This window comes from Colletes latitarsis, chromosome 8 (genome assembly GCF_051014445.1).
Source record: "Colletes latitarsis isolate SP2378_abdomen chromosome 8, iyColLati1, whole genome shotgun sequence".
In the NCBI taxonomy this organism is placed as follows: Eukaryota; Metazoa; Arthropoda; class Insecta; order Hymenoptera; family Colletidae; genus Colletes; species Colletes latitarsis.
The window spans coordinates 13,545,649-13,567,434 of NC_135141.1; the positions used below are offsets into that span (position 1 = coordinate 13,545,649).

A 21,786-nucleotide genomic window follows, 5' to 3' on the forward strand; every position below is an offset into this window, starting at 1 on the left:
TTTAAATTCTTAAAAGACATCAAAGTATACCAATTACTCTAAATATGAGTAGTTCCACTAGGTAACCCAACTGTGGTCACTAATAACTTACAAGGTGCATGTGACCTAAAACGCTCAAAAAAAAAAACGTCAACAGAAGACGATCAGCAGACGGAACGCGCCTATGGTACACGTACTATACAGAGATGACTTGTTGGCTAGGCACCCACAAACTAAACGGGGCAAAGGCAAGGAGAGAAACCCTCTGACGTCACGTTGCATAGTAGTAGGTTCTCCATAACCACGAGAGATACATTTTTCTCCTATTCACGGCTAGTATTTTGAGCGTCAGTTACGCCAATGCCTCTCAGTCTTCTCCTATCCTACTTTGTCCCTATGCGTTTCATTCACGTCCTTTGTCACGCGATGGAATTGTAGTTGTGAGCGGTTCAGCCAATAATGACAATGCGTGTGACAGTAGGCGTCGCTATTACGCTACGGCCAATCAGCGTGCCTAGCCATCAAGTCATCACTGGATAGTACAGACAGAGTAAATAGGTAGTACAGTAATGCTCACATAAGTGACCAAGCTCGGGACCAGCCTCGGTCATTTATGTGGGCATGGTTAGTTTTCAGAATTCAACGGAGATAAAGAAAGAGGATAAGTGCGAGTGAGATACAATAGCTGGAACCCGACACGCTCGATGTTCGAAGCTGCTTAGCTTCTAAGAATTGGTGGGGATAACCGCGGTCACTTATGTGGGCACTATTGTACTAACTTTTAAGTAAGTTTTTGTAAATATCTCGAAAACTGAGGCCGAGCGAGAATTATTGTTCAGATAAAAGTTGTTCACAATTTCATCCTCTATAACATACTCCAAAATCAACGGAATCGCTTCACGGATATTGTAGTTTTTTTTTAATTTTAAGTCTTTTTTGTAAAAAAGTTGCAAAAGCGCATTACTTTTTCAACCTCCTCATCTATATTTCTTTTTATTACTGAAGCCTTTTGTGAAAAAAACATAAAAAAATGTACAGATTACTGTAGGGCAAAACCACTAAAATAAACGTGTTGCTGCACAACTGTCAACTGCCAATTTACGTTTTAGAATTTTTAGTTGGCTGTTTCCCGTATTGAAAATTGATAGTAAAATATTTCCATAACGTGCTACCATGGCAGCTAATGAAAAACAGACTAATTTAGATATAAGAAATTTAATCATTTTTAATTTGAGGAGTTACACAACATCAATGGAACAATTTCACTCTTGGATTCGTGTTTAGGATATACCAACCCAATGGATATCATCCAATAGATATTACAGGTCAAAATTTCTGTTGAGCAATGTTCTTATCAAATGCTTACAGTAGAACTAACATATTTTAGCAAAAACACTACACGTTATTTTAATCAATAATATTTACAAGGTAATGAACATTTTCTTTTGTGATATGTAACTTTCAGATTTCCTCGGACAATCATCCTCTATCAAGAAAACAGATATTGAATAACATCGAAGAGGAAAGAGGAAGTAAACGATTCGAATTACGTTTACACAATTATACTGCAGAGGAAACTGTTCAAGTTAGAATGCAAAATACAAGCGTGACAGAAAGTGGTGCTACAAGATTGATTTACTCCGTTCATCTAGGTGGAAAACCCGTACCTGCTGAAATAGCTGCCAGAGATATGGCTCTCTTATCACCTCAAGAAGTTGCGCTAGAACTTGGTGCACCTGTTCTTGTTCAAAGTGAACGTAAGTTCTTTAAATATCTGCAATTTTTACTATTTGCCAGTATGCGATAGGGGGAACTATTGAAACATACAGAATCTTCATGCCAAAATAAATCAAAATGTTCTGAACCATTTTGTAATCTGAGACTTCATTTTCAACATATAAGTTGTTTAAATTTCAAAGCCCATGTTGTTTAAATCACAGGCAGCAAAGTACAAGAGGTCAAATGGATTCTGGCTATTTAAAGGGAAAGTCACTAATTGTAAGCAGTTTGGTTTTTGTCTTTTTCTTTTACACGTGGAAAATCCTCATGGATATCCTGGGCCTGGAAATAGTACTCTTACCGACTAAAATACTAAATTGCATACACTGTGCTTTCTCATTGTACATTGTACATTGGTAATTGGCTTATACAGTATGTCCCACGAATTCTGTCCACTTAAATATCATGATTATTTCAAACAATGCGAGAAAATGTTACTTACAGAAGTTGTAGAGTTTAAGAAAGTACATAATATGGTATAAATGGTATTCTTGCAAATAGAAGTGTAGAGGCGATATACAGGAGGTTAACCTTGTTTTTTTAACTGGAATATTCAAATTTTTATACTTGATTCCAACAGATTGACATATTCTGAGTATAAATGTACTAAAATACGTCTTTCCTAAAACTTACCATTTCTGAGATATTTGATTATTTTTATTGTATTACTTTCCATTATGCCATTAAGCCTAACCCTCGTATTAGTTTACAAATTGAGTGCAAATCTGCAGTTAGCAAAAGTAGTACATTACGAATTCTCACTCGTCATAAATTTTATCCTTGACATATTAGCCTCAATCAGAAATTATATGACAAAAATTGTGTAAAATGCATTAAATTTTGTGTATGGGCTCAAGAGCAGCAAATCAATTAAAATTTTGGCAATTATTTACTTTAGCGATTCCTCGCCAATTTCGATGACCTTGACAACATACAGTGGCTCACGAAAGTATTCGAACGCTTACATATGCAAACTTGAATGGCCGAAATAATGTACATTAAAGTAATTTGCTGAAACAAGTAGATGTCAATAGGAAGATGAAAATCTTAAGATTATGCCAGTAAAATTTGAAAAGGATTCAACAACGTAAAGAGGAGTTATGATACATTTATTAGAAACACTCATGGTAAACGACTCACAAAAGTATTCGAACGCTACATGTGTTATTAAATTATTTAATATTAATATTTTGTTAGACCACCTTTAGCAGCTATAATGTCTCTTAGCTGACGTTCCATACTAGAAACCAATAATTTTGTAAAACTACACTCAACGGAGTTCCATATTTCTATAATTTTATTTCTCAGTGTTTGCTTTGATGGTATTTGAAATTTATTTAATCTTTTTCCGATTTCAACCCATAAATTTTCAATCGGATTTACGTCTGGACTTTGCGGTGGAGTAATTAACATGTGTGGTATGTTGTAGACGATCCATTCTTTTACAATTCTAGCAGTATACTTCGGATCATTATCTTGTTGGAAGTGGAAATCTTCCAATAATCCTAGTTTACTGGCACTTTCTTTAAGATTATTCTTCAAAATATTTAAATATTTATATTTATCAAGTATTCCTTCAATAAATATTAAATTTCCGGTGCCACTGGCAGCCATACACACCCATACCATAACCGATCCACCTCCGTGTTTCATTGTTTGATGCAAATGTCGAATTTTCAATTCTGTATTTGGTTCTCTCCACACATAATTTTGACCATCTGAGCCAAAAATATTAAACTTTGACTCGTCAAAAAAGATGACTTTATCTCAAAAAGAATTATCTTTATTAATGTAGGTTTTCGCAAAAGTCAATCTTTTTTTACGATTTACTGCATTAATATATGGCTTCTTTCGCGGTACTCTGCCATGAAAATCATCGTTTCGTAAGATTCGTCGACATAATTCCGGGTGAACTTCTTTATGAAACATATCAGCTATCATATTTGCAAGTTGAGGAGCGGATATAGTAGGATTCTATTTTATTTCTCCTCTCTTCCAGTCAATTTCTTTGGTCGACCTGATCGGTGGAGTAATTAACATGTGTGGTGTGTCATAGACGATCCATTCTTTTACAATTCTAGCAGTATGCTTTGGATTTTTCTAGAAAGGGAGTAGGATTTCGGGGGTAGATCTATTCACCGAAAACTATTGTAATTGACCCCCGCAACCGAAAATAATTTTGCCAGAACGATTTGAAATTTTTTAATTTTGTCGAAAAATTTCACACCTTCTCGAATTTTTTTCTCGAAAGTGGGTAGGATTTCGGGGGTATGTATAATGACCAAAAATGATTGTAATTGACCCCCGCAACCGAAAATAATTTTTTCAGAATTAATTAAAAATTTTTTTTTTTCGCCGAGAAATTTAGGCACCTACCTCCTGTCGATTTTTCTTAAAAATTAGTTTTTCATTTTTGATAATTTTATTTGACGCCCTATAGAAAAGTTGTCTAATACTTTTTTGTAGGTACCCATGAGCTCTACTTCAGAAAAAAGTTTCATTTAAATATATTCACTATCGTAGGAGTTATGGCCGTTTGAAAAGTGGACCATTTTTATGTGGTTTTTCTCATTTTAGAAGGTCAAGGAACAACTTTTTCATTATTGTTAGAATTTCTACATATTCTACACTAAAATACGCGTCGTTTGCTTTTTTAAACATTAAAATCGTTCAATCCGTTCAGAAGTTATGACGTTTTAAAGATTCGCATGAAAATTCGGGCAGACATTTCTGGCCAGAAATTATATTTTCGGTAAGGAATTTTTTTTCTCAAAAATGCGTAGGATTTCGGGGGTATGTATAATGACCAAAAATGATTGTAATTGCCCACTGTAATTAAATATAATTTTTTTAGTATGATTTGAAATTTTTTAATTTCGTGTAAAAATTTCAGTACCTACTCGAATTTTTTTATCGAAAGTGGGTAGGATTTCGGGGTTATATGTATTCATCAAAAATGATTGTAATTCAGCCCCGCAACCAAAAATAATTTTTTCAGAACGATTTGAAATTTTTGAATTTATTTGTTAATAACTTTTTAACGAAGCCTTCATCAACAAATTGGTATTCTTGATTTTCGTCTTATTTTGGCCTCTAGAATCCCTTATTAAAATTTGTACCAGGGGTGGCCGAACACCCTGTATGCGATCTGGTAGTTCGTACAACACGAAATACGAAAAAAATTACAAATATAAAATCTTTCTTTATTGTGAAAAAATCAAAATTCCAATTTATCCGTATTTTGTACATGGTTGTGTAGTTTCTCTGTACAAATGGAGAAAAAAAAATCATTAATATCCAACGAGAAAAATAAAAAAATGTGCTATTTTTTAACATATTGTTTAAACAAATAAAAGTTTTGCAAATCTCTTTACACCATCAAATTCACCGTTGAAAAACATAAATTTCATCCATTTGAAGCACACCCCTATCTCTAATAGTTTCCGAGATATTCAACAAAGTATGTTTTGAACCCCCAACTTTGAGGGCTGATTTCAACCCCTTAAAGTGAATATTAGCTGCTACAGAAAAATACGTGTCTAATAGATTTATGAGAACTACATAATTGCGAAGTTTCATCAAAATTTATGATTTACACCTCGGGATGATCCCTTGTTAGAAGATTTGGTCTGCCAGTTTGCGGGAAAAACTCGATGCGATTCTCGATATGAAATCGTCGACAGATATCCGCAATTGTACTCTTGCTCATACGAAGCATAACAGCAATTTCTCAATAGGTTTTTCCGTTTCCCCTGTGGAAAATAACAAGTTGTCGCATATCAAATGTCGTATTTTTTCCTTTACTACTCATTCTGGGCAAAGTCACATTTGCTACTGAGGAGTGAGGAGTATAGTGAGAAGGCAAGGACTTCTAAGGTACTTCTAAGTGCTGTTTGTAAACACACGTTTCTGCTTCCTTGAAGTAACGGGTTACCAGAAGGACATAAACAGAGAAATATAATACTTAGAAAATTTCTACATTGCAATGTATGTGAATGTTTTAGATAAATGCTAGATGTTTGTCATCATTAATAAATGACTTATTATTAAAAAAATTAACCAGGGTGATTGCTTTATACACAACCGAAATATTGAGCCATAAAGTTAGCCACACTTAGTATCCCAATATTTTTGGGAGTCACTGTACCTATAAACAGAATTCATTGTAGTAGCTGCGATCTTTTTGAAGAAAAAACGTTGACAACACATTTCAAGGTCGTCGAAATTGGCGAGGAATCGTTAAAGTAAATAATTACCAAAATTTTTCTCTTTAATACTATTTACCAATGAGTATACTTTTATCAGCACTGAGTGTGTTAATTTACATAACACGCATTATTGGTTAATGCAAAATTTTCACAGGCTGTGAGAAATTGATCGTCATAATGAAATCATAGGCATCAAATAATTGGGCCTTATTTCATCAACAACACTTTTACTGATCTAAAATATGATACATTCTTAAGAAATACGTTACCAAAGTTATTAGAAAATGTACCATTAAGCATTTGTAAGGCAATGTGGTATTAACATGATTGGATACCCACACATTATGTTCGAAGGGTGAAATATTCCTCGATCAATGGGTAGGATGCAGAGGCACTATTTGCTGGCCAGCATGAAGTCTAGATTTGACAACCTTAGATTTTTTCTTGGGGGAAGCATCGAAGATGTTGTATATGGAGATGCACCAACAACTCTGGAAGATATGAAGGAATGAATTAACACAGTGTTTAGTACAATAAACACTCTAACAATAAGACGTGTAAGGGACGCAACAGTTCAAAGATTACTGCAGATGACCGACATTTTGAACAAGCTGCATGAAACCAGTCAAATATCCCTGAACCGGTAAGTTTTAGGGCAAACATACTTTAGTATTTTTCAAAATACGCCAATCTGTCCAAATAGAGAAACAATTGGACATTGCATTTAAAAAGCAATGTTGACCTCTATATTTGCTCTGCGCCTCCACTTGCAAGAATGGTATATCATGTAATCTCTTGACCTCTACAACTTCTGTAAGTAATACCTTCTCGCATTGTTTGAAATAATATTTAAGTGGACAGATTTCCTAAGACATACTGTATTTTCGCCCACTTCTTAATTATCGAATTGTTCGTTAAGATTGCAAAAATTTTTTGCGTCGATGGGCCATCGCACATGCCTGCCAACACTACGTGCATCACGACCGATTTTAAATTTTTAGTCAAAAATCTGCATTTATTATTGTTTTTCTACGCTCTACTTTGCTGACTAAATTTTGTATGTTTTTGTCAAAATATCGCAGAACCGCTTTCGATCGGTTTTCTTGCAAGACGTTCATTAAATACATTTTTACACATATAGCGTACTTGAAAGAATCTCGACCACTGGCACTTTCGAGAAAAAGAGATGCATGGCTGCTGGTTGGGGCAGCAAGTGCTGGCTTTGTTCTTTTAGCTTTCGTGCTTGTGGGATTAATTTTCACAGCAAGAAAAAAGAGGTCACACAGTACAGTAACACCACCACCGCATCGCAATATTCTAAAAAAGAAACAATATTATGTATCGGCATTAACCGGCCCAGATAATACTGCTTTTTCAACATCAGAAATGGAAATTAAGGTACGCATGTTTTTCTTAATTATTGCGTTAATTAATTAATTACTCGGTGAAATTTAAAACGACCCTTCAGGAATATTTCTTGTCAAAACCACAACAATTTTTAATTAAAAACCTTGTGGAACTACTAATGGAAATTATGTCACTGATTAAATAAATCATTTCTTGTGAAAACAATACAGTCGAATTTATTAGGAGTGTTAAAATATGTTTCTATAATCCTTGGATATCTGGTTTAACGTTTGGTTACTTTTGTTTTTGTGTGGTTGGCTGCATTGCTTTATGCGTCCCTTTTTATGTGTAGCGCGCGCGCGCGCCCACGAAGAGGGCAGCACGTGCGTCCAATTATTGCAATCTTTAAGTTCTTTTCTTTCTTTTCTAAATTGTTAACATATTTTCTTTCATGTCAAATTATTAAACAAATATTGTATAAGTTGAGTTTATTTTCTTTAACTCTAATAAGGAGTACGTAAAAGTTTTTATTGTTTGAATATTGATGAGTCTGTATGTTATAACAGATAATATTGCAATGCGTTTTTGTCCTTGTATATTGGTTTTTATATATTGCTAGTTAAACTTTATCAAAGAAATATCAGTTATTATAGCTTAATGTGGTTGATTTAATCGTACCATATTTGGTAGCCAAGTTTGATAAACATACACCATATTCATACTTAACGACAACTAATTTCTTTTTCATTCCACAATTCCCATTTGTTTTTACAGACTGACGATAGCGAGAAACAGACTTCTGAAAGCATGCCAAGGACTCCAGTTAATCCAGAAATTCTTGACAGCCTTGACGAAGAAATTCACAAGGCTTTGAGCGATAAAGATGACGAAGAACAAACAGAAAAGACAAGAGCATCGCGTCTTTGGGAGCGCTCTTTAAAGAAGAGAAGGTATAAGAGAAACATTAAACTATAAAAATATACTTAATTGTTTAAAATTTGATAATACATGTAGTTAATCTCACCAATTACAAATCTCTAGTACAGTTCTATACAGAGCAACATTACACCATTTCTATGAATTTTTTAATAGAATTAACTTTACAAGGTAACTGTCTTACATTCATATGGAAAAACATTCTAATTAAATTCGGCGTATGATTACAATTAAACGTGTACATGCATATTTGATAGATAAAGTTATGTTGTAAGTCTCAATATAATGAATTTTGGTATAGATTGTGATTGATTAAAAATTGTTCCTTAAATCAAGATGTGACATTTTCTAAAGACAATTTGATTAATGCAATTGTCTAAAAAATTATCATGTTACAACATATAGAACTGTGCCTGAAGACTCACAATTAGTTGTGCGCTCCACATCCTACAGATTTTCCAAGTTCTTTTTCTCAATAATGGAACGTGTTACAATAAAATTTTATTCCACATTTTTAATTTGTCTTTACATGAAAAATTACTTACTTTACGAGTATACTAAGATTAGTGGGACATTCTGTATATTCGAAACTAAGGCATTTGATATAATATGACACATCAAACAAGGAACAAGCCCTAAGACTACATATAAATGAAATTAGCAAATAATTCAACAATATACTGGGTGTTCGCCCACCCCTGGGGAAAATTTTAATGAGAGATTCTAGAGGCCAAAATAAGACGAAAATCAAGAATATCAATTTGTTGATCGAGGCTTCGTTAAAAAGTTATTAACGTTTAAAGTTGCGCCTGTAGATAAGCAACCTGCGCACAGCTGCATGCGCGCGGAAGGTTGCGGCTAGTGCTAGTGGTTCTCATGCAACATGAAAATTTCTACTTACCGACGTTACCGACAGCCTTAGATTTTTTTTGTGTCCATTCATGGGAACGCAAACACCTTATGTTGAATGAGATTCAACCATTTTCTTTTTATACTTGGGGAAATCCTCATAGACATCCCGAGGCCCCTAAATAGACGATGACCGTCTTTCGGCGTTGTTCTGATTTTTGTTCTATTATCAGTTACACCAATGCCTCTCAGTCTTCTCCTATCCTACTTTGTCCCTATGCGTTTCATTCACGTCCTTCGTCACGCGATGGAATTGTAGTTGTGAGCGGCTCAGCCAATAATGACAATGCGTGTGAGAGCAGGCGTCGCTATTACGCTACGGCCAATCAGCGTGCCTAGCCAACAAGTCATCACTGGACAGTACACATAGACGTGTGCGTGTTCATTTAATTGCATAGTGAAAGTATTATTTGTGGACAATTGTGGGACGTGTATGCTCGCGTGTGAGTGATTTTTGTGCACAACATTGTGTATTATAAGTGACATTCACCCTCTCTCTGTGAAAACCTTTTCGGGCGAGTTTTGATATGCCCTTCTGAATTTTCATGAGACAGGTTGAATCTCATTCAACGTAAGGTGTTCGCGTTCCCATGAATGGACACAAAAAAATCTAAAGCTGTCGGTAACGTCGGTAAGTAGAATTTTTCATGTTGCATGAGAACCACTAGCACTGGCCTGCGCAACCTTCCGCGCGCATGCAGCTGTACGCAGGTTGCCTATCTACAGGCGCAACTTTAAACGTTAATAACTTTTTAACGAAGCCTCGATCAACAAATTGATATTCTTGATTTTCGTCTTATTTTGGCCTCTAGAATCTCTCATTAAAATTTTCCCCAGGGGTGGGCGAACACCCAGTATATTGTTGAATTATTTGCTAATTTCATTTATATGTAGTCTTAGGGCTTGTTCCTTGTTTGATGTGTCATATTATATCAAATGCTTCAGTTTCGAATATACAGAATGTTCCACTAATCTTAGTATACTCGTAAAGTAAGTAATTTTTCATGTAAAGACAAATTTTTTTTTTTTTTTATTTATTTTTAAATTACATTTACAACTAGTTTCATTGAGCTAACCAGCAAATTTGATGAACTAGAGACATGGCATGCATGCAGTAAACGCTCCGTAGCGTTTCCGCTTCCATTATAAGTAATGTTCCTTCTTTTTACTTAATTCTGCAAGTCAGTCGGTTTGTTTCTTTTTAGTCTTCTGTGTTGTGGTGCCTGATTTAGTTCCTTAACGTTACCGTTGGGGTGATTTAATATTCGTTTCTTGTGTGCTATAGCAAATTTTTCTATCTGTTGTTTGATATTATGTACGCCCAAATCATTATGTAGAGAGTCTGAGGTGATGTACCATGGGGCTACGGCAATAGTTCTCAGTGCTTTGTTCTGAAACCTCTGGATGATGTCTATGTTACTTCTCTTGGCACATCCCCAGAGTTGTATTCCATATGTCCAAATTGGAATAATGGCGACCTTATACAGGAGTAGTTTATTGTATAGTGTAAGTTTCGATTTTCGACCAAGGACCCAATACATGGTTCTCATTTTGAGGTTCAGTTGCATTTTTTTCTTTTTTATGTGGTCTTTCCATGTGAGTCTTTTATCTATGTGCAGTCCAAGATATCTGACACAGTCCTTGATCTCGAGGTATTCACTGTTCAGTTTGACTGCAGGGGACGTAATATGTCTGGTAGTAAATGTAATGTGTGCTGATTTGTTTACGTTGATTTTAATTTTCCATTTTTTGGCCCATTCTGTAGTCTTATCAAGAACTCCTTGCAAGTATTGTGATGCCTCCTCAGGGTTTTCATGGGAAGATAAGAACGCAGTGTCATCTGCGTATGTGGCCACGAGTACGATTTCATCTGCAGGAAGGTCTGCTGTATAAAGGGTCTAGTCGAATAAGCATGGTAAAAGTGCCCCCAAACCAAATGGAACGGGGTTAATACCACTCAATAGGTGGTTCGAAGAAACCCCTTTTCCCAAAGTTTCAATCCGGTATCTCTACTACAGGGGTAGTTACGGGGTGAAAATCATTTTTTGGTTTATCCTTAATATCTCCCGTTCTACTCAATTAAAGATTATGAAAAAAATCATGGTTATTCTATCGATTGATGTACATGTTTGAGAATTTTTTCAGAATTTTTGGATGCAAATTCGATTTTTAAAAAATTCGAAAATATTTTAACCATCGATTTTTTGTCGAAGTTATCAAGTGACCACATTTCTTTTTATACAGTATAAAGCTCTCAAAAGAATTAGTACTCCCTAATTTTTTCAGATTTTTCGAAAAGGTGGAACGTAGTGAAAAAAATAAAAAATGATTAAAAAATAGTGAAAAAGCTTTATATTGTCTTAATTACTTACGTGACCATGCTCATATTTTTACAGCTATAGCGTAACATTATGACTATTAATGCGTAATTTTTTCAGATTTTTTGGAAAAGTGCATTATTGTTAAATAAATATGAATTCATATTTCCTACTTCTTCATACCAAAAAAGGCCGCACATGCTTTTAAAATAGATATAATTAAAATATATTTGTTTACATACTTTGTTAACTGGTCGCTAGATGTAGTTTCAAATATGTACCTGTGATACTGAACTCCTGTTGATTAGAACCACTACGGCGCGGCGCGATGCGCTGATCATTTTGGTACAGTATCCTTGTGTATATAATATATAAAATTAATATTATAATATATATAATATATATTATATACATGAAGTTTTTTAAATATTTCTTAAATATTTTTGCTTTAATTAAAATAACTGATCTAAACAAGGTTTACCTGCTATTATTATTAACCGATTTACTCGACTTCCCAGAAATGACCGAACAAGATCTAAAAATATTTTTTACGGGATCGTATCAATTTTCCCAAGCAATATCCTATCTTGCCGAAATAATGAATGAACAAAATGAAATAAACCTCAGTTATCTAAAACAAAACGAAAATAGAGTTCAGTTCAAAGTGCAATCACGACATATTAATAAAAAACTGTACAAGTGCTACATAGACTATACATCAAATTCAACGGGCTACTCGGGAATTAGACGATATTTCTGTGAATAGTGCTAACAGGACAATTGGATGCTGCTCCCATACAGCTGCGATAATTTATTATCTATCGCATGCCAGATACACTTCAAAAATAATAAAACCTGCAGAAATACTGAGTAAATTACTTGAAAGTGAAAAAGTAAATTCTGTAATAAATGATGACAGCGATGAAGATTGAAGAACAAACCGAGTTATTAATGCTGGCAATAAAAATAATAGCAGGTAAACCTTGTTTAGATCATTTATTTTAATTAAAGCAAAAATATTTAAGGAATATTTAAAAAACTTCATGTATATAATATATATTATATATATTATAATATTAATTTTATATATTATATACACAAGGATGCTGTACCAAAATGATCAGCGCATCGCGCCGCACCGTAGTGGTTCTAATCAACAGGAGTCCAGTATCACACGTACATATTTGAAATTACATCTAGCGACCAGTTAACAAAGTATGTAAACAAATATATTTTAATTGTATCTATTTTAAAAGCATGTGCGGCCTTTTTTGGTATGAAGAAGTAGGAAATATGAATTCATATTTATTTAACAATAATGCACTTTTCCAAAAAATCTGAAAAAATTACGCATTAATAGTCATAATGTTATGCTATAACTGTAAAAATATGAGCATGGTCACGTAAGTAATTAAGACAATATAAAGCTTTTTCACTATTTTTTAATCATTTTTTATTTTTTTGACTACGTTCCACTCCTTCGAAAAATCTGAAAAAATTAGGGATTACTAATTCTTTTGAGAGCTTTATACTGTATAAAAACAAATGTGGTCACTTGATAACTTCGACAAAAAATCGATGGTTAAAATATTTTCGAATTTTTTAAAAATCGAATTTGCATCCAAAAATTCTGAAAAAATTCTCAAACATGTACATCAATCGATAGAATAACCATGATTTTTTTCATAATCTTTAATTGAGTAGAACGGGAGATATTAAGGATAAACCAAAAAATGATTTTCACCCCGTAACTACCCCTGTAGTAGAGATACCGGTTTGAAACTTTGGGGAAAGGGGTTTCTTCGAACCACCTATCGAGTGGTATTAACCCCGTTCCATTTGGTTTGGGGGCACTTTTACCATGCTTATTCGGCTAGACCCTTTGGTATAATATGGGACCTAAGACGCTACCTTGAGGAACACCCGCGTGTATAGGGTAGATTTTCGAGTATTTGACATTTTGATTGATCTGGAAGAACCTGTCATTTAAGTATGATTTTAGCAGGGCATAGTAGTTATCTTGAAGGTTCAAAGACAAATTAAAAATGTGGAATAAAATTTTATTATAATACGTTCCATTATTGAGAAAAAGAACTTGGAAAGTCTGTAGGATGTGGCACGCACAACTAATTGTCAGTCTTCAGGCACAGTTCTATATGTTGTAACATGATAATATTTTAGGCAATTGTATTAATTAAATTGTCTTTAGAAAATGTCACATCTTGATTTAAGGAACCATTTTTAATCAATCACAATCTATACCAAAATTCATTATATTGAGACTTACAACATAACTTTATCTATCAAATATGCATGCACACGTTTAATTGTAATCATACGACGAATTTAATTAGAATGTTTTTCCATATGAATGTAAAACAGTTATATATGTGTATTCACCAAAAATGATTGTAATTGACCCCCGCAACCGACAATAATTTTTCCAGAACGATTTGAAATTTTTGAATTTAATTGTTAATAACTTTTTAACGAAGCCTCCATCAAAAAATTGATATTCTTGATTTTCGTCTTATCTTGGCCTCTAGAATTTCCCATTAAAATTTTCCCTAGGGGTGGGTGAACACCCTGCATATTCGATATGTGTTGGTCGATCAGCGTGTTGAATAGTTCATTCGGTAATACCTTAAGCTACTAGGCAATTTTTAATTGTAGATTAACACACGAAAGACTGTCAAGGACAAATGCAATCAATGTACCTATAGCATCGGACTCAGTGAATATGGTAGATGATAATTTAGAAATGCTGGAATCTTTGGAAAACAATTACACAAAACAAGAAGGGGATATAGAAGAAGCTACTGCTTCACCGCATTCTTATCTTTCTATGCCATCTTGTAAACAATTTCCCAAGTTGAAAGGCGTCGAACCTCTGTCTAGAGTTTTGGAACCAGTTATGGTATGTAGTAACCTACTTTCTACAGTAAACATCTTTTTAACACTAGATTTATGGACATTTATGGTGCACATTTTTATTAAAACACGTCAAGTTGACGGTTACATTAAAATGTAGTATTCCTTTTAATTGAGATATACAGGGTGTTGGGCCACCCCTGGGAAAAATTTTAATGGGGGATTCTAGAGGCCAAAATAAGACGAAAATCAAGAATACCAATTTGTTGATTGAGGCTTCTTTAAGAAGTTATTAACGTTTAAAGTTCCGCCTATAGAACGGCAACCTGCGAAAACAGCTACGTGCACGTGATAGTGGTTCTCACTCAGCATGAGAGACTCTACTCACTGACGTATCGACAGCCTTACAGTTTTCTGAGTGAGAATCACTATCGCGCGTACGCAACTGTTCTCAAGTTGACGTTCTACAGGCGGAACTTTAAACGTTAATAACTTTTTAACGAAGCCTAAATCAACAAATTGCTATTCTTGATTTTCGTCTTATTTTCGTCTCTAGAATCTCCCATTAAAATTTTTCCCCGGGGTGACCGAACACTCTGTATACAGGGTTTTACTGAATTTTTTTTCTCGAAAATACGCATGATTTCGGGGGTATGTCTATTCATCAAAAATTGTTGCAATTGACCCCTGCAACCGAAAATAATTGTTCCAAAACGATTTGTAATTTTTTTTTTTCATCGAAAAATTTAGGCACCTAATTAGATTTTCGGTAAGGAATTTTTTTCTCGAAAGTATGTAGGATTTCGGGGGTATGTGTAATGACCAAAAATGATTATAATTGCCCTCTGTAACTAAATATAATTTTTTTAGTGTGATATGAAATTTTTTAATTCCGTCTAAAAATTTCAATACCCTTTCGAATTTTTTTCTAACAAATGAGTAGGATTTCGGGGGTATGTCTATTCATCAAAAATGATTGTCATTGACCCCTGCAGCTAAAAATATTTTTTCCGGACCAATATGAAAATTTCTTTTTTCGCCAAAAAATTTGGGCACCTACCTCCTGTCGATTTTTCTTCAAAATTCGTTTCTGATTTTTAATAATTTTGTTTGACGCTCTACCAAAAAGTTGTCTAATACTTTTTTGTAGGTATCCATGAACTCTACTCCACAAAAAAGTTTCATTGAAATATATTCACTATTGTAGGAGTTATGGCTGTTTGAAAATTGGACCATTTTTATGGGGTTTTTCTAACTTTACGGGGTCAAGGAACAATCTTTGCAATACTATTAGAATTCCTACATATTCTTCGCCAACATATGCGTTGTTTGCCGTTTGAAACATTAAAATCCTTTAATCCATTCAGAAGTTATGACGTTTTAAAAATAAGAAATCGAGTGACATTTCTGGCCTGAATTTATATTTTCGCTAAGGAATTTTTTTCTCGAAAGTGGGCAGGATTTCGGGGGTATGTGTAATGACCAGAAATTATTGTAATTGACCCCCGCAACCGAAAATAATTTTTTCAGAATTAATTAAAAATTTTTTTTTCGTCGAACAATTTAGGCACTTAACCCCTGTCGATTTTTCTTCAAAATTCCTTTTTCATTTTTAGTAATTTTGTTTGACGCCCTACAGAAAAGTTGTCTAATACTTTTTTGTAGGTACCTATGGGCTCTATTTCAGAAAAAAGTTTCATTGAAATATATTCACAATTATAGGAGTTATGTCTGTTTGAAAATTGGACCATTTTTATTGGGTTTTTCTTATTTTGCGGGGTCAAGGACCCCTTCAACTAAAAATAATTTTTTTAGGACGATTTGAAACTTTTCAATTTTGTTGAAACCTACTCGAATTTTTTTCTCGAAAATGCGTAGAATTTCGGGGACATGTGTAATGACCAAACATGATTGTAATTGACCCCTGCATCCAAATATAATTTTTCCAGAGCGATTAGAAATTTTTTAATTTTGTCGAAAAAGTCTACTTTTTCGAATTTTTTTCTCGAAAGTGCGTAGGATTTCTGGGGTATGTCTATTCACCAAAAATGATTGTAATTGACCCCTCCAACTAAAAATAATTTTTTCAGAACAATTTGAAACTTTGGAATTTAATTGTTAATAACTTTTTAACTAAGCCTCCATCAACAAATTGGTATTCTTGATTTTCGTCTTGTTTTGGCCTCTAGAATCTCCTATTAAAATTTTTCCCAGGGGTAGCCGAACACCCTGTAATTGTTTGAAACTATTATTTTCTGAACCATGCTTGATCTCATTCGCGTTTAATAAGAAGAATGCTATAGCCTAACTGTTAGGAAATGAATTTATAATCCATGCCGCGTAATTGTATCAAGTGAAGTAATTTCATTAGTAACCAAAGTGTTATTGATAATTGATTGTCTGTTATTATTCTAGTTGGCATGATTCACATGATTTGTATTACATGGAATTTCGATTAATATATATAATATTTATTTAACCCTAAAACTAACTGTAGTCTCCACAATCTGTCAATGTGTCTATTATGTTTCAGCTATACGATATTTATATTTATTTGTATTTTTAAGTAAATGTATCTTTCACAGGTGAAACATTTAGATATAGATTCGCCAGAATTGGTCAGGCGAGAAAATAATGACATTGATACGTACAGGAATGAGAGTAACGACAAAATTTTTGTGCGAACTTCAAGTACTATCAAAGATCCTGGAGTTGTTGGACCTGTAGTTTGGAATCTTCGAAGACAAATAATGTCTACGGAAGGTACAATTTTTAATCTTTTTCTTTTACATGAAATATTTAATGATACAAAATATAAATAGCATTACTATTGGTTATAAGTAATGTATGTTTAAATTATCACATGTAACATTATTAGTTATTAATATCTATCAATTATTTATGGAGGTGGTTTAACTTCTGAAATCGGTCGAAAGACTTAATTTTATTTAACATTTTATTTAACAGTTTTCAGTAAGATTTACTTTCGTACAAATATGTTGTTGGATGACCAACACGACCAGACAAACACCACTCCGTCACATTGCAAACATTACTCATCCAAACATCCTAGTCACGATTCCTAAACCTTACTCATCCTGAACCTCGTACCCTTCCTGAGTCACACTCTCCCTTGACCATCGTCCCTACCTCTGCCTATTTCCAGCAATAGCATATAAACGCCTGCAAAACCGAAAAACACCTCAGAAAGAGTTTAGTATTCAGTCGACCTAACATTTGCACGAGTTCTCTTATTAAATAAAGTGTTGTCAAATTCATTGGAATCCAACAATATACAGTAACGATTTATTAAGGGGGGAACCTCATGTAAATGGCCTGTTTTTCAAGAATTTTTTGTGAAAAATCTAATGCACAGATTGATTTAAAATTTTAGGTATCATTTATTAATATTATAATGTAACATGAGTATTTTTTTTAAGCCGTAATTGTTAATAAGGACGGTACAATGGCGGCTTGAAAATGGCATTTTGTAAATGCGCCGTGCAGCGTACAGGTTTCAAAAATGATCCGAAACCAAAAAATTAAGATGGATTCTTTAGTTTATGGAAGAACGCTCAGCATGACGTTTTTCTTTTGTTAAAATTTGCAAAATTGCAAAAATGGCGAAGTTTTGAAGAAAAGAAGGATTTTTTTGTTATGAATAATTGTTAATATCAGGGTTTTAAATACAAAAATAAAAAATCGGAGCTCGTCATGCTGAGGCCAATTATTTATAGAATATTTGTGCCAAGTTTCATACAGATCGAGTGATTAGTTTTTGAGCTTTGTTGCACGGCGTGCGAAATTTTGCGTTTCGAGAAAAACGCGTTTAAAGTTTGAGTAACAGAAAAATCGTGAAAAATTCGTAATTCATTTCAATTTACCGTGGTGTTTTACTAATCTACGATTCCAGGGCCATGGAACAGATCTTCCTCTTCTTCGAAAAGTTGTGATTTAGCCATTTTTTCTTCTTTTAGAGAAGCATGAGCCTCTTTTGTGCAGTGAAGACTGCGGCGCTACTGCTGTTTAATACGGCGTTTATTTTCACGATCAATGAATGTTTTACTCTGCTGTCCAATTACTATACTGAGCTCTTGCATTATTTGAAGGACGAACGAAAATCCTTCGTTGAATATGCCGGCAGCCAAAAAAGCAGTTATTTCAATAATTTTTATGCGACAATTGAAATGCTTAGGAGCTAAACGCCAAATGATGGCGTTAAAGCTCTCGTTAGCATTTTGTGTATGGCCACCTAAACGTCTCTCCAACAAATCATCTCGTGACAAATCTTTGTAAATTGGACGAATATGTTTTTGCACATCTTCGTGTAATGGAGGTGGATGGTCAAATTCTTGTCCCAAGGCCTGTGCAACGCACCACTTACACCACGAATCGGTACCAGGAGAACAGTCGTCGTACTGCAGTTTTTCATTTGTTGAAGACAGATGATCTTGCACTTTTCGACTCATTTTCACTGTTGATTACACGGTCTCTTGTAGTTACTTCTATATTTCTTCAATGTCTGTTTCTAAGCGTTCTGAGCGTTCCGAGCTGCTTCTTTCGTAAAAGTCTTTATTCGACCGCCAGCAGAACGCTCGCTTCTCTTCGGGGAGATTTCGCTCTCCTCTCTTTCCGAAATCGACACCTCATATCTCTAAAACCTAAACATCCGTCGCCCGACTGCGGTGATCGCTTATACAACCATAAGACCAAGTGTCCGACGAGCATTCGACTACCCGAGGCGCTGCGCCCAATACAACCATTTACTTTATTTTAAAAATAAGGTACAAGGAAATCTCTGATCAGTTTCTAATTTTTTTATCGTATTCCTGAGGAAATTTCCTATCAATTTAAGCAAAAAAAAAAAAAAAATGCTCAAAAATTTCATTTTACATGAGGTTCCCCCCCTAAAACGTCGCGTTTCTACTTCGACAAAACCTACTGAAAAATCTGTTGATTCCAGCGGCCAACAGCTGCTTAAACAAAATATGCGTGTATCGGTTGACAATCAGTAATGCAAACCGAAAACTATTATATTAGGTCGACACTATACAATTTAAGTATAAAACAAATGAAATTTGTCAGTTCAGGAGATTTCATAAATTTAAAATATACCAACATTAACAATTCATAGAAATTTGAAATAAATAGTGTGTCATAGTTTCAAGTATTTGATCCACACTAGCTTACGGAACGAAATTTTCTTAATCGTGTTTACAGTCTGTTTGACCTGAGCTTTTTCCTAAAATGCTTTGTATAGAAATCCTCAGTTGTTGCCCAAGCTTGATCGCAGAAGTACACCCTTGGACAAAATGATAGCACATGTGTGTCATATACGGTGGAACAAGAAGTGGAGGAAAGTTATATTCACAGATGAAAAGAGATTTAATTTAGATGGCCCAGATGGATTCAATTTTTATTACCATGATGTACGGAAAAAAAGATTGTCACAAATACGGCGTCAAATGGGTGGAGGTAGTATTATGCTTTGGGCAGGTATTGGGTACAATGGAAAGACCGATTTAATATCAATTAACAGCAAAATGAACGCTACAACTTATCGTAATTTGATACAGAAACAAATTGCGAAGTACGCAACACATATTGCGAGAGAAGATTTTATCTTTCAGCAAGATAATGCCGCAGTTCACACCGCCAAGGTTGTGAAAGAATATTTTTCAAAAGAAAATATTGCAGTTTTGGACTGGCCTGCATGTTCCCCCGATTTAAACATCATTGAAAACTGTTGGAGCAAACTAAGCCAAGCCGTTTATAAGGAAAATAGGCAATTTCAAAATATTAATGAACTAAAAAAGTGCCTTGAAGAGGAATGGAGAAACATATCACCAGATTATATTAGAAAACTCTATCGTTCTTTGCCGAAACGGATGCTGGAGGTGGTGGAGAATAAGGGCGGATCCACGCACTATTAAATACTAAAAAAGTTTTCTATTTTTGTACAATTTAATAGATAATTAACATTACAATATTCGAAAGTGTGCTATCATTTCGCCGACCGGATTTCACAATTATTGTTGGTAAATACAAGAGGAATAGCGGAGATACAGTTTTAATGTCATATATTATACTACTACAAAATACTGTTTATATGCCATTCGCCTAACTTGGGAGATTCCGACTCTATACATGAGAACTTAATCATAGCACACATGTGCTATCTTTTTGTCCAAGGGTGTACATACAGTGAGTGTAAAAAGTATTCGTACACTAGTCGGTTTGAACAAAACCTTTGCAGAACTTTGTTTATTACAAAAGTATGTTAACAAAAACATACATACATATTCTTAGAAATCTCTGGATCAAATGTCATTAACTAGAAATTATTCATTTATATTTATTATGAAAATATTAACAAACTTCTAGAAATTGACCTAAAATATACGCGTAATAAGTATTCGTACAGTCTTTGATTCGTAACATTCCACATGGAACGATTACAAGATAATCCATGATATGTAAACATACTTAGCATCGGTATGTCTGGAGACGCTGTCGGTATAGGTAGTATCCTAGATTCAAACATTATCAACGAAATTATCAGTAAAATGGGACGAAAACGCAAGGAAACCTCTGAAGAAGAAAGGAAAATTGTTATAAATTTACATAATAAGTGTAAAACACTGAGTGAAATTTCTAAAGTTTTAAATAGACCGAGGTCCACGATTCAAGAATCATCGACAGATATGGCGATCGAAAAACTGTAAAAAATAATCCAAGTAACGGACGTAAACGAATAATAAATGAGTATACCGGCCGATGGATAATTCGAAAAATAAAGCAAAATCCAAAGATAAGTGCGGTGAAAATTACAGCTGAACTTAAAAATGATCTAGAAATTAATGTGTGCAGTAGCACAGTGCGTATTTTTTTACGGGATAGAGGATATCACGGCAGAGTAGCTCGTAAGAAATATTTCGTAAATGAAATTAATAGAAAGAAACGATTGCAATTCGCGAAAGAGTACGTTAATGGTCCTATGAAGTACTGGAACCGTATTATACAGGGTGTTCGGCCACCTCTGGGAAAAATTTTAATGGGTGATTCTAGAGGCCAAAATAAGACGAAAATCAAGAATACCAATTTGTTGATGGGAGCTTCGATAAAAAGTTATTAACAATTAAATTAAAAAATTTCAAATCGTTCTGGAAAAATTATTTTCGGTTGCGGGGGTCAATTACAATAATTTTTTATGAATACACATATCCCCGAATTCCTACCCACCTTCGAGAAAAAAATTCGGGTAGGTGGTGAAATTTCTCGGCGAAAAAAAAAATTTTTCAAATCGTCCTAAAAAAACTACTTCCGATTGCAAGGGTCGATTATAATCATTTTTTATGAATAGATATATCCCGGAAATCCTACCCAGTTTGGAGAAAAAAATTCGAGAAAGTGTGAAATTTTTCATTAAAATTAAACAA

General features: G+C 34.1%; 1 protein-coding gene across 1 annotated transcript in view; it reads left to right on the forward strand.

Moving 5' to 3' along the window:
• The first annotated feature begins 1,394 nt into the window (after positions 1 to 1,394).
• LOC143344913 (uncharacterized) overlaps positions 1,395 to 21,786 on the forward strand; it is a 30,869-nt gene continuing 10,477 nt past the window's right edge. Inside the window, exons 1-5 of the mRNA XM_076771528.1 lie at positions 1,395 to 1,736; positions 7,108 to 7,364; positions 8,088 to 8,263; positions 14,150 to 14,393; positions 16,933 to 17,110. Of these exons, the coding sequence (XP_076627643.1) occupies positions 1,571 to 1,736; positions 7,108 to 7,364; positions 8,088 to 8,263; positions 14,150 to 14,393; positions 16,933 to 17,110 (1,021 nt within the window). The 5' untranslated portion in view covers positions 1,395 to 1,570. The remainder of the gene's footprint in view (positions 1,737 to 7,107; positions 7,365 to 8,087; positions 8,264 to 14,149; positions 14,394 to 16,932; positions 17,111 to 21,786) is intronic.